General features: G+C 42.8%; 2 protein-coding genes across 6 annotated transcripts in view; one reads left to right on the top strand and one right to left on the bottom strand.

Annotated features, from left to right (window-relative positions):
- angptl4 (angiopoietin-like 4) overlaps positions 1 to 3,214 on the top strand; it is a 29,040-nt gene extending 25,826 nt beyond the window's left edge. For all 4 annotated transcript variants that reach the window (XM_064940442.1, XM_064940425.1, XM_064940417.1 and 1 more), the window contains 4 exons: positions 568 to 681; positions 943 to 1,038; positions 1,495 to 1,773; positions 1,914 to 3,214. In XM_064940442.1, coding sequence (XP_064796514.1) covers positions 568 to 681; positions 943 to 1,038; positions 1,495 to 1,773; positions 1,914 to 2,098 — 674 coding nt within the window. In that variant the 3' untranslated portion in view covers positions 2,099 to 3,214. The remainder of the gene's footprint in view (positions 1 to 567; positions 682 to 942; positions 1,039 to 1,494; positions 1,774 to 1,913) is intronic.
- Positions 3,215 to 6,320: 3,106 nt separating this feature from the next.
- The window catches only part of LOC135516244 (dipeptidyl peptidase 9-like), a 34,231-nt gene continuing 27,435 nt past the window's right edge, over positions 6,321 to 13,116 (bottom strand). For both annotated transcript variants that reach the window (XM_064940397.1, XM_064940405.1), the window contains exons 16-21: positions 11,050 to 11,195; positions 10,489 to 10,635; positions 9,878 to 10,030; positions 8,739 to 8,881; positions 7,964 to 8,075; positions 6,321 to 7,350 (exon numbers count right to left, since the gene is read on the bottom strand). In XM_064940397.1, the coding sequence (XP_064796469.1) occupies positions 7,258 to 7,350; positions 7,964 to 8,075; positions 8,739 to 8,881; positions 9,878 to 10,030; positions 10,489 to 10,635; positions 11,050 to 11,195 (794 nt within the window). In that variant the 3' untranslated portion in view covers positions 6,321 to 7,257. The remainder of the gene's footprint in view (positions 7,351 to 7,963; positions 8,076 to 8,738; positions 8,882 to 9,877; positions 10,031 to 10,488; positions 10,636 to 11,049; positions 11,196 to 13,116) is intronic.

The following is a 13,116-nucleotide window of genomic DNA, read 5'->3' as shown; positions in this document are numbered from 1 at the left end:
CAGTGGAGGCTGGTGGGAGGACCTATAGGAGGAGGGGCTCATTGTAATGGTTGAAATGGCATAAATGAAACCGTATCAAACGGTATGGAAACCACATATTTGATTCCAATGACAGTCTACACGTGTAGGCTGTCATTTTAAATAAGAATGTGTTCTTAACTGACTTGCCTAGTAGCATACTAAAATAAAAAATGTTTGACTCCGTTCCTTTAACTCCATTTCAGCCATGACAATGCGCCCCTCCTCTTTAAGCTCCTCCACTGGAAACCAGGTGGATCCTGATTCCTGAACATCTGACCTAGTTATTAAGTGAAAGGTAGACCATGTTCTCCAATAATGTCCATACAAGTGTGAAGTCTCTCAGTAGAAAACAGTGCCCAGAGTTTTTATTTTCTAGTTGAATTAATCATTTAGAATGTATTTTTATGTTGATTTTATATTTGTTCCAGTGTAGAGGAAAGGCCAAAGCACTGTTAGGACACGGACATTGACGACGTGCACTGATACTAACTATTTGAGATACGGTGTGGACAAACTGTGAACCATGTTGTATTTTTGTTCTTTCAGAGATGGCCTCCGATTGCCATGAGCTGTTCCTGAAAGGTGAGACGGCCAGTGGCGTGTACACCATTCAGCCATTAAACTACCAATCCTTTGAAGTCTGCTGCGAAATGACAGCCGGTAAGTGGCGTTAGCCAGGGTTATACCCTTGTGTTCTATTTACAGGGCTTAACTAACAATCGTTAACTAGTCCAACAACAAATCTTTATCTTCAGGCAAAAGGATAGCTCAGAAGCCCCTATAGGGGACAAGTCACCGTGTAAGGTTTTCCTGTAGCGTAGTTTTTAAACACATTGTATCACTACATGTATGACAATTGGCTGCGGTAAATTGCTCATGGTCAAGACTAATCCAACTACTCTTCCTCTTTCCTCTCTACAGAAGGTGGCTGGACTGTGATCCAGAGGCGCCAGAATGGCTCAGTTGACTTTGACCAGCTATGGCTGGCCTACCAGAGCGGCTTTGGCAGTCTGAGTGGTAAATAAATCCTCTTATCTTTTCTCATCTCCCTCACTAAATTCCACTGGCGCTAGCTAGCGAGGTCACGCCGAGGTTCGGACAGTACCACCTGTAGCCACATCATAGAACAGCACAGCGCAGCGCTCTTGACCCGAAAACCTCCCAGTTCAGTTTGATACTAACACTAATGCAGGATTGTATATGTCAAGATTGAGGGATCAGGTGGATCTTGATATGGCAGGTTTGGCACAAACAACCATCTAATCTGCAGCTTTAATGACACTGGTGGCTTTAGGTGCCCGAAGTGACCAAATCGCATGTTCTATTCCTTTTTAAATTCCATTAAGTGATTACCGGCCTCATTACGATCAGATCTTTTAAATTAACGAAGACACATGTATGCAGACTTTGCACACGCTGCCACAGCCACTGCTTAGGTCTGAACCCTTTCTTTTTTAATCTCTCTCTCACTAGGTGAGTTCTGGCTTGGTCTTGAGAAGATGCACGCCGTGGCCAAAGACACGGACTACACCCTCAAGGTCAAGTTTTCCGACTGGATGGATGATTCTGAGACGGTCCAGTACCCCATCCGTCTTGGCGGGGAGGAGAGCCACTACGCCCTCCACATCCAGGAGACTTCCATCGGCAACCTGGAGAGCTCCCTGGCCACCGAAGCCTCCGGCCTGCCCTTCTCCACCCGCGACCAAGACAATGACCAGAAGAGCGACACCAACTGCGCCAAACACCTCTCTGGTACGCTCCTCTTTATCCAAGTTCAAAGTAACTTTTTGTCCGAATTTGATCTTGAGGTGTCAAGATGTATCTCTCAGTAACTCAAATTTGGAATGTAGCACCAATGCCAATCTAACTAGATGTTTGCGCTCTTTCCCCAGGTGGCTGGTGGTTCAGCAACTGCGGACGCTCCAACCTGAACGGGCGCTACTTCATGAGCCCTCCTCCCAAACAGAGGCATCAGAGGAAGCAGGGGGTTTTCTGGAAGACCTGGCGTGGCCGATACTATCCCCTGAAGACCACCGTCATGATGATCGCACCCATCGCGATCGAGAACAAGTCGTAGAGGAGAGACCCAGCAATCTTCCGACTTTTCTCTTCTTAAACTGAAACACCTTTAGAGGCGGTTGGCCGACGAGTTAGGTTAGCGACCTGCTCATCCCAGGCCTCGCCCACTTAGGCTTCCAACAGAGCCAAGGCCATCATAAAAGCCAAAACGAACTCATAGTTGAATGGGCTCCGTGTTTCCAAAGCTTTGTTTTTCGAAAGTCTTCAAGTCTCTCGGCTACAGACACAACCGAACAATGCAGAAATGTCTGTTTTAAGGAGTGAAGAAGTACATGTGCATCAGCCTTAGTGGAAATGAATGGCACAGAATGAGGCGAGTGCCAACGTGTGTTCTGTGTTCCAAGAAACAACGCATTTTCTACATGTGGAGACCAATCTGACAGATGTTTTTAAATGCAAGCGCTCTACCCAGATGTTGAGCAGTGACATCTAGCTAGAATATGGTGTTGTCAGCATGAACACTGCCCTCCACTGCAGTTGTACAAGTGGGGCAACTGTGGAGTTTATTAATCCGATTGTATGGACCAAAATGGTGACTGAAACAATTAGTTGTTTTCCACATGAACGTAATGGCATTAGCTATTCAAAGGCATTATGTAAATAAATAATCAATGTAAACTAGGATTACAGAAAGTGTGTTAAGAATTTTTAAACAATAATGGTTTCTTTGTCTACATTTGCCTGTTCCTCTATGGAGCAAAGCACAATTCCAGCCTTTTGTACAAAGTCACTTTTTATTTTTTATTTTTTTTCCTGCAGTTTTATTTTGAATCAAAGTAAGCTCCTGCTCCACTGTTGTGTTCTAGTGGAGATGTTTTATTCCTCAGTCATATTGACTGCATTTAAAATGACCAGAGTCGTTTCTTTCTGTATGATAAACCTTCACTGCAACCCGTTGTCACATTCTCTAGTGTTCTTTGTCGATGACATTTAGTTTTTTCCCTTTTTTATTTAAAAGCTTTAAAGAATCTTTATATAATTGTGGTATTGTCTGTTTGTAATTTATATAGTCTATTTTATGTTTTTCAGTTGTAAAATTGTTGCTTTTCTTTTAAAGAAAATAAACAGATTTTTGGCTTCAATAGGAGTCAATAAAAATGATTTAAAGAACAAATATTGTCTGAGCTCTGATCAAACACACTGATGCAGCTGTAAATACAAAACCAGAAGTGAGCCATGTATGCAGTCAGAATGAAGTAATATGTCAGACAACTTCAAATGAACATCCGTAGCTAACCCAAAAACAGTCAAATGAATATGGAGCCAACTGGAAAACTAGTCAAATGAACATCGTAGCCCAGGGTTTTTCAAACTTTTCTTGCCCAGGGACCCCATCATATGTTAGCAAAAAATAAAAAGTAATGTCTTGACTTCTCATCAGGTGAATGATAAATGTCAAGTAGAAGTAAAACATTTTGAAATGAATAGATTTGGAAGACAGTTTTCATACTTTCCTAGTTTATTAAAAAAAAGGTATCTTGCCAGGGGAGAGATTTTGCTGTTGTAAAGCACATTTTCTGCAATTCTACACATATTTCCACTGAGCTGAGAGAAAATGTTGCTGATTTCCTGCAATTTATGCATTTTGCCATGGCTAACGCTGTGTGCCTCTGCTCAAACATATCAAAATCAATGGGCATGCTCGACTCTCCCTTTTTAATTTTTTAGTTCTCAAAGATGGGATTATTTTTAAAATATGTACAGTTCAATATCTTTTCTGCAAGATTTTTTTTACCTTTATTTAACCAGGCAAGTCAGTTGATGAACAAATTCTTATTTTCAATGATGGCCTGGGAACAGTGGGTTAACTGCCTGTTCAGGGGCAGAACGACAGATTTTGTACCTTGTCAGCTCAGGGGTTTGAACTCGCAACCTTCCGGTTACTAGTCCAACGCTCTAATCACTAGGTTACCCTGCCGCCCCTTTCTATCTGGTTTTGGTTGTTTAAGTTGACACTGAAATTGCCCACCTAAGACTTTTCTATATATAAAAAAAAAAACAGTAATCAGCTCCAATGACTGCAAGTTCATCCATATTAATGGATTTCGAGATGTTGGCAATGACGCCATTTAAATGGGCTCCCGAATGGTGCAGCGATCTAAGGCACTGCGTCTCAGTGGTAGAGGCGTCTCTACAGACCCTGGTTTGATCCCAGGCTGTATCACAACTGGCTGTGATTGGGAGTCCCATAGGGCGCCGCACAATTGGCCCATCGTCGTCCGGGTTAGGGGAGGGTTAGGCCCGGGGTAGGCCGTTAATAAGAATTTGTTCTTATCTGACTTGCCTAGTTAAAGGTTAAATAAATTTGAAAAATCTAGACGGATGAACAGGAACAGCTAGCGTGCTAAACTGTTCCTTTAGACTTCTAATTGTGCCAATGCTAGTTAAAACAACCCCTAACTTCCTTCATAAATGGTATCCACAATGGTATTCTACTGTTGCTAGTGTAATTCATAAAAATGGTAATTTTTCACAAATTCCCAAAAATATTTTCCTCAAAGAAATGTAAGATCGTGGACCCGCTGCGGTACCACCCGCAGACTAGGGTAGCCAACTCGAAAACAGTCAAGTGAACATAGTCTTGAAACACCCATCCAACACAGATGGTAGGTCAGCATGAGATACTTGATTGGAAAATGGATAAGCAGACTAGCTAACTAATCCATCCCATTCACACACAGAGGGTTAATCAGATCTTGGCATACTGCCTGGCAGGTGATAGAGGAATGTCCTGGCGGTGCTTAAGCTTGCCTTGCGCTGCGCCCCACAGCCAAGAGACAGGCCCTAACTCTACCAGCTGCATCCCCTATCTCTACTAGCAAATGGTTCCCAATGTGAAGATTCCCCACAAACAAACTACAGAGACAAACGTGTCATAGTGCTGAACAGGGACAGGCTGCTGTGTCAAGGTATGTTTGCTTTTACAAAGTGAGGCTGAGTAAGGGTTCCTCCAATTTGCGGTATTGATTGAAATTGAGCTGACACAGAGCTGAGTTGGTATTTTTTTATTATTTTTTTAGCCTCAATTTTCAATGATTTATTTGCATATTACCAGCCTTGATAATAATGCATTTGATCAAGACTGCAGTACTGAAGCCATTCCATCATCGTAAAAGCAGTGAAGCTCTTGGCTTGCAACTCCCATTTTTCCACCACAGTGAGGAAACATAATATTTCACAAATTCGCCTTAAATTGCAGCCACTCATAAAATCTGGATGGAATACCTGAGGGAAAGAAAACAACTTTCCCTAGGCAGGCTAGGGTTGAGACAGAGACACGTGTTAACAGTATCCGTGCATAGTGTCTCAGAAGCACCATGCACGTGGACCTCTTATATTCTCCCAGAATTGACAGCTAAGTCATCTTAAAACAAGCTATGTCCAGAGGCTTCCTTTCGTCAACTTCAATGTCTCACACCTCTGATAAATCTGGTCAGGTGTCAGGATTTACGGCTAATGTGCGTTCTATAAACCTTCAGAGAGAGTGAAGGACAGGAAGGGGCATCCAATGCCCAATGTCCCGCTGTTCGTGATTGACCTCGATCAAATGCTAGCTCAGGTGGAGTTTTCCTTACTCAATCTTGTTCTGAGGGCAAACGGCATTCTGCCTGGGTGCCGATGTGACTCAAGCCAATTGGTAATTTTCTTGCTGTGACAATCAGGCTATTATTCTGACTTTCCAAGGGTCAAAATTCAAATTCAGCTGCAGTTGAACGTCTCACCCTCTGAAACAGGTGCTCAAAATGGCTACCAAAGCTTCATGCGGTGGTCCACATGACTGCAGTCTACTCAGTAACATCAAGGCATCTGCAGCGTCAATCACGTTCAAGCGCTCTCGCTCCCAGCACAAGCTCATCTATAAAATCACAAGCGTCGATCCCAGGCGGCCATGGCAACTGTCCCCCTCCCAAAGGGAAGGTGGATGCATGAGTACTCAATGATTAAAAGGTGCTTTGCTGTTCCAAAGGGAGAAGAGATGTCTTTCCCGCTCTGCAACAAACTAGGAGGGTCAAAGAGGAGAATAACTGCTCACGTGGAAAGATGAATAGCCCTGAGATGGAGCGTAGTTTCACTGTGTTTAAGATATCTATCACATCATAGTTGACTATTGACACTCACACTTGTTATCATGTACAATATGACACATTGAAGCAGAAGCGTGTCTATATATCTATCCATCCATCCATCTATCTTTGTTCATGAAATAACAACAAAGAGCGGAGATTTCATTATACATTTATTCATCGTCATGTATAAATTTTATTCAGGTGGTAAAAAGCTGTTTAAGACTCGGCTGCTCACACTTGCATCGTTATTGCAGTAAAAAAAGAAAATGATCAGAAGTCAGAAGTACTTTGGCAAATATTGTATCTTCAGAGGGCAAGCCGACACCTTGAGCAATGTAATGCGAGGCGAGATTAGAGAAAGGGCGCAAAAATGACTTTATATCAATGAGGGACTTCGTTTGACGCTCATTATAAAATAATAAGAATCCATACAAATATTTTATTTTAACAATACACACTTAAAATAGTTAATGAATGCAAGTAGAGGCAGGGTCTCTTCCGCTAGCCATACACACCACCTCCAAGGCTTAAACTCACAGTAAGTATTATAGCTATATTCTTTCTGTCTGTCTAGATTCCATTTCATGTTTGAGGAACCCCACACCTACTACTGACTTGAGTGAATAAAATGTAGGTAAAAGAAAAACATTTGGCAAAACAATCATGGTTCCAGTGAAGAGGAAAACAACGGAGAGTGATTGCGGCTCAGCCTCCAGATAATGTTGTCCTCCTTTCATTCCACAGTGAAACTTGATAACACTGCCTTGGATCACCTTAGGTAACCTAACCCTACCCCCACCCTAATGTAGGGGTGAGAGAGAGAGAGAGAATATGAGAGAGAGAGAGAGAGAGAATATGAGAGAGAAAGAGAGAAAAGAGAAAGAATATGAGAGAGAAAGAGAGAGAAAGAGAAAGAGAGAGAATATGAGAGAGAGAAAGAGAGAGAGCTCGCAACAGAGAAAGATAGAGGCATAATGGAGTGAGATCTCCAGTTCACGGTAAATGTGGGGTGGATGGGCATGGCTGCAGAGTGCGAGGTCTCTATGCCAAGGTTGAGGGGTTATCGGGGGGGGGGGGGTTCACACAGGTTTCAGAGGTATTGTTGTAGAAAGTGCAGCAGCATGATCTCATAGTGTTCTCCTGACTCTGGGCAGCGAATACTGTGTCGCTCATTGGGGTAGACCTGCAAAACAACAGAGGAAAATCAACCACTAATTCCTGCTTCAGTACATACTGTACAGCACATGTGACTCCAGCTACCTACAATCTGCAATGTTCTGAAAACGCAATATTCCCTGAAACCCATTCATACCAAGAAGCTGTACAGTAATAAAGAGGCCCAACTTTCTGGTCTGCTGGCTTTCATTTTTAAGTGACAGTTTAGTCATAAATTAAGACATTGGCTTCATGCTATATAGGCGCATACCAGTGTATGCTTCTGGGCCCCACTTTGACAGCACATGGAAGAGACTGTAGCAGTATTTTCTCTAATTGTGCAACAATGTTAGGGAGAAAATAATATGGGTAGCGTAGAAATAGTTGATGCACAGTAGTTACCCAACTGTTGCATTCCAACACTGAGGCCCTACAGTATTTTAAGCAAAGCTGTCCAATTTGACAGCTGCACTGTGTTATCGCACTGTCATTACGTCAACCCAAGTGATTAAGATTATATCCAGCAGAAGCTGCTATGCCTATGGCCCAGTGGCTATACGTTATCCATAACCTGCCATTAACGCTGATTCTAGAAATGTGAATAACGCATTAATAAATTGTAGAAAAAGTAAAATACTAGCCTGTAGCTGATATGGCTTCCCAGCGCGGATTATTTGTGACACCAGGAAGTTGGTGTGGAAAAAGTGCACATTCTCGTCGAGGAATCCGTGTAGAATCAGCAAGCGGTTTGGCCTGTTAGGACAAGGAGAGGGTTTCAAAGGGATGGAAATGGACATAAAATTAGGTTCAATTATCATTGTTTAAATGTATACTATACAATAGTAAGTATATCCTGGGGTTTTAAAATGTATACAGATGTATACAGAGTGTGTAACTTTCACCCCCCCACATTCTGAAATTGCATTTTTGTCCCCCGCAGTTTTATCATTGGAATGCGATTTCTTTTTAAACAATGAGGCAATGGTGTGCTTTAGGACCATGCGGACGCCTCCGAGCAGTCGGGGAGGCTGTTTGGAGTGTTTATCCGAATGGATAAGAAAAAAGAAAAAATATGAGTGTCCTCCCCACTTCTAAAACCAAAGTCGCACCCCTGTAGAAATGTCAATGGTGAAACTCAATAACATCCCATCTGTCCTTGGAATTTGAGCCGAGACATTTTTCGCTCAAAACCCATGCCCGTTTTTAAAAAACAATGATGAACAAAATGGAAAGTAAAACAGAATTGTGTCATGTTACAACACCTACATCTGACCTCGAGGGCCTACCATTATACCCAGATTACAAAAGTGTTATCTACAGTATATATATATACATATATATATATACTGTAGATAAGTAGGCTATTCTTATTTCTTAGATTTGTTGAATTGTAGAGTGCAGTAAACTGGGACTGACTCGCTGGGCAGCTTGTCCACGTGCAGAGCCACGGAGCCCTCCTCGTAGCCCTGCGGGTTGTTCTCAGGAGTATCCATGTAGCGCTCCGTGTAGCCCGTGTCGTACGCCATCCACACGGTCACCGGGGCACCCGCTATGGCCACCTGAAAGGAACAACAACATTGCCATTTTTTTCTCTCATTTATTTGACTTGTTTATTTATTTGCAGTTAGGGACAGCACAGAAACTCCCCAGATACAGGTGTGCCAAGCTTGTAGCTTGTCACACCCAAGAAGACTTGAGGCTGTAATCACTGCAAAAAGGTGCTTCAACAAAGTACAGAGTAAAGGGTCTGAATACTTATGTAAATGTCATATTTCTGCTTCTTTTCTTTCTTTTTTTATACATTTGCAAACACATTTTAAAACCCGTTTTTTTATGTGTCTTTGTGTAGATTGATGAAGGGGAAAATGTTATTTCATCAATTTTAGAATGGGGCTGTAACGTAACAACATGTGGAAAAAGTCAAGGGTTTTTCTTTGTCATTATAGGATAGTGTATAGATTGATGAAGGGGATTTGTTTTTTTAGAATAGCCTGTCCTGCTATTTCTCCCTCCACAGCCTCCATTGGGAAAGACACAATTAAGACATTGACACATTGAAACAACAAAACGTCACACTTCAGTTTGCGCTAATTTCCAGCATTAGTGGTTAGCGCAACACGACAGGTCGAAGCCCGATTTCTGTCAAGCAGTAATGTACATATTGACAAGAACCTGAGTAGGCCCCCTATTACCCCTGAAGTGGTGGTGAGAGAGATATACTCTTGTTGATCTTCGCCACCGTGACGTGTAGATCAGTACCACTAAGAACAGGCACTGTGAGCTAAGACTACTGATGAGAACTGCAGTGTGGAATGACGTGTAACCCACAGCGACACCATGAGGACAAACAGGAAAACTACATCTATCCAGAACAGATTTATCAAATCAAACCTATCCCATCTATGGTTCAATCAATCCATAATCAATCCAGCCCACTCTGATTTTAAGGAGAAGGAAATAGTAGAGGGAAGGTAATGACACTTTGTGGAATGAACCTCGGCCCAGTCGAGATCTAGAGACTCGGGAGTGGTGCCTTTATCTGTGGCGCGTCTCACCTTGAAGACATTGGGCCTCTGGATGAGGCCCATGAGGGAGAGGAAGCCGCCGTAGGACCAGCCGTGGATGGCCACGCGACTCAGGTCCACAAAGTTGAACCTCTCCGACACGTACTGCAGCCCCTCCACCTGGTCCTCGATCTCCACCTGGCCCTGGTAACACACAGAGCGAGAGAGCGAGAGCGAGCGAGAAGGGCGTTAGTCACACCGATAGATCCACATGCCCAGATGGCATGGATAGAATGAACATGGTTCTAAAATTCACAAAAGGATTCATAGTCTGGATGAAAGCTGTGTGAGCGATATGAAGTGCACATTCCAAATAGTCACACCGGCGCTGCCCAATTAATAGATAGTATGAAGTAATATTAATAAATAAAGGAATTCAGCATACGGTATATGCTGCACACATGTGCTTTAAATGAACACGCACAGCCAAAACAGCCTTGGTTGGCAATGTGCAAATTTGCCATTCCTATGTCTAAAGTTGAACACGGGAGCCTTAACGCTTAACTACAAAAAGACGGAACCATTCGTATTGAAACCATATATAAACAAAAAGCAAGATATGGGTTGGAAGGGAAATAGTTGTTTTCGAAAACCAATCCTACCATTTTGTTTTTCAGAGCCCCTTCAAACTCCAGGCCCCTCTGACAGGAGCCCCTCCCGTCGATGACCACCACAGCGTATCCCAGGGAGGCCAGGGTGTTGAGACGCAGGTATTTCATCCCCTTGAAGGAGTTATTCACCAATTGGACCTGCATACACACAGGTACCATTTTAACACCACTGAGACAAACCTAGCAGAGCCGAGCCTCACTAAGGCCGGCCTGATTCTGCATCCATCGTAGATGCCGGAACCATGCTGGAAAAGATGACTCGAAAATAAAATATATCTTAGCAAGCGCAGTGAGGTTTGAGTCAGCCCTATCGTGAACACAGGACTTCAGCCTTGTACACATCTTGCTACTGTATGTGAAAAGCAAGGTGACAGAGCTTGGAATGGCTATTTCCTGGGTTAAACAGGAAAGCATTCACTATTATTGCTAGTTCCATTTTAGTCCCTGGCTCCTTCCCTAGTTTTTACCTCGTTGGTGCTCACAGGTCTGACTGGATTTCTATCAGGAATCAGACATACAAGAAAAATGGTATGTCTGAGAGAAGCCACAAACCTGCGGGCCGCCATAGACAAAGAGGACTGTGGGATGCTTCTTGCCAGGCTGGAGGTTGTGAGGCTTGTACACCATTCCGTAGAGCTGGAAGCCCGACTTTCCTGGGAAGTCAAAGATCTCCGGAGATTTGTAGTCTCCTGGGCAACCTGAAACACACACAGCGAAATAAGTACTGATGACATCAATAATTGACTGACATAAAATTACCCACCTAGCTTAAAAACGGCAATCTGGGATTCATTTTGCAGCAAAACGACAGCCCTGCTACTCGTTTTAGTATATAGCTGAGGGATGGGGCTGGGGAAATGTATCCACTCTCAAATATATATAAATAACTGAGTTGAACATCAAACAGATCCCAGATTGTAGCTTTAATAAATCTGTGGCCTTATGGCATCACCACTCCGCCCAATACAGCGACCAAGCTACTACCCCTTAGCTACCCTAGTGAAGATTCCTAGTGATACCACTGCCTTGAAATAATCACTGCTCGGCCTCAACTCTACTCTAAATATTTATATACTGATTGTATTTTAGGAACACAAAAAAAAAAAGATAGCCGACCTTCACATTTCCTCTTAATTATGCAACATGTACTACGCACAAAGTATTACTCCAAAATAGACCAATGGGATTATTTAATAAAGATCTGGATTTAGCTCGTTTTACCTATGGTGCAAAGGTCACTATGAAACACCCATGACCTCGTTGTAATGACGTAGTAAGATATGTTGCTTTAAAGCAATGAAATAGTGGAGTATTAGTGAGTCATACGGGTTGGGCCACTCAGAAGTGACTAAGTAAAAGGCAGTCTAAATTCAAAGCATACATTTTTTTATTTTTTTTTACGCCATCCCGCCGCACTTCATTGAAGTAATCCCAGATCTAACACAACTGGATAGGTGCAACTCAGAATCCCTTGGTAGAGTTTACCCCTATCTAGTTAGATCAGTGAATGCCTCAAGGAACGAGGAAGGAAGTCTTTGAAAGGGGTAATCTGCGATTGCTACATACATTTTTGGACTTTTAAAGGAATGATATATACCCATTGATTCTTGAAGAGTATACAGTGCATTCTGATTCAGAGCCCTTGACTTTTTTCACATTTTGTTACTTTACAGCCATAATTTTTTCCCTCATCAATCTACACAATACCTCAAAATGACAAGGTGAAAACAGGTTCAGACATTTTTGCAAATGTATTGAAAATAAAAACTGAAATACTTTATTCACATAAGTATTTAGAACCTTTGCTATGAGACATCAAAAGTGAGCTCAGATGCATCCTGTTTCCATTGATCATCTTTGAGATGTGGACTCAAATCAAGTTGTAGAAACCTGTGGTAAATTCAATTGAATGGACATGATTTGAAAAGGCACACAACAAATATAAAGGTCCCATGGTTGACAGTGCATGTCAGAACAAAAATCAAGCCATGAGGTCAAAGGAATTGTCCGTAGAGCTCCGAGACAGGATTGTGTCAAGGCACAGATCTGGGGAAGGGTAGCAAAAACATTCTGCAGCATTGAAGGTCCCCAAACCCACAGTGGTCTCCATCATTCTTAAATTATTCTTAGAGCTGAAGATTCTTCTTAGAGCTGAAGATTCTTCTTAGAGCTGGCCGCCTGGCCAAACTGAGCAATCAGGGGAGAAGAGCCTTGGTCAAAGAGGTGACCAAGAACCCGATGGTCAGTCTGACAGAGCTCCAGAGTTCCTCTGTGGAGATTGGATAACATTCCAGAAGGGCAACCATCTCTGCAGCACTCCACCAATCAGGCCTTAATAGTAGAGTGGCTAGACGGAAGCCACTCCTCAGTAAAAGGCACATGACAGCTCGCTTGGAGTTTGCCAAAAGGCACTTAAAGGACTCTTGAGAAACAAAATTCTCTGATCTGATGAAACCAAGATTGAACTCTTTGGCCTGAATGCCAAGCGTCACGTCTGGAAGAAACCTGGCACCATCCCTATGGTGAAGCATGGTGATGGCAGCATCATGCTGTGGGGATGTTTTCAGTGGCAGGGACTGGGAGACTAGTCAGGATCGAGGTAAAGATTAAGTAAGCAAA

Source organism: Oncorhynchus masou, chromosome 3 (assembly GCF_036934945.1).
Source record: "Oncorhynchus masou masou isolate Uvic2021 chromosome 3, UVic_Omas_1.1, whole genome shotgun sequence".
In the NCBI taxonomy this organism is placed as follows: Eukaryota; Metazoa; Chordata; class Actinopteri; order Salmoniformes; family Salmonidae; genus Oncorhynchus; species Oncorhynchus masou.
Note: the sequence above shows the minus strand (reverse complement) of the source record. Positions and strands in the feature narration are given on the sequence as shown.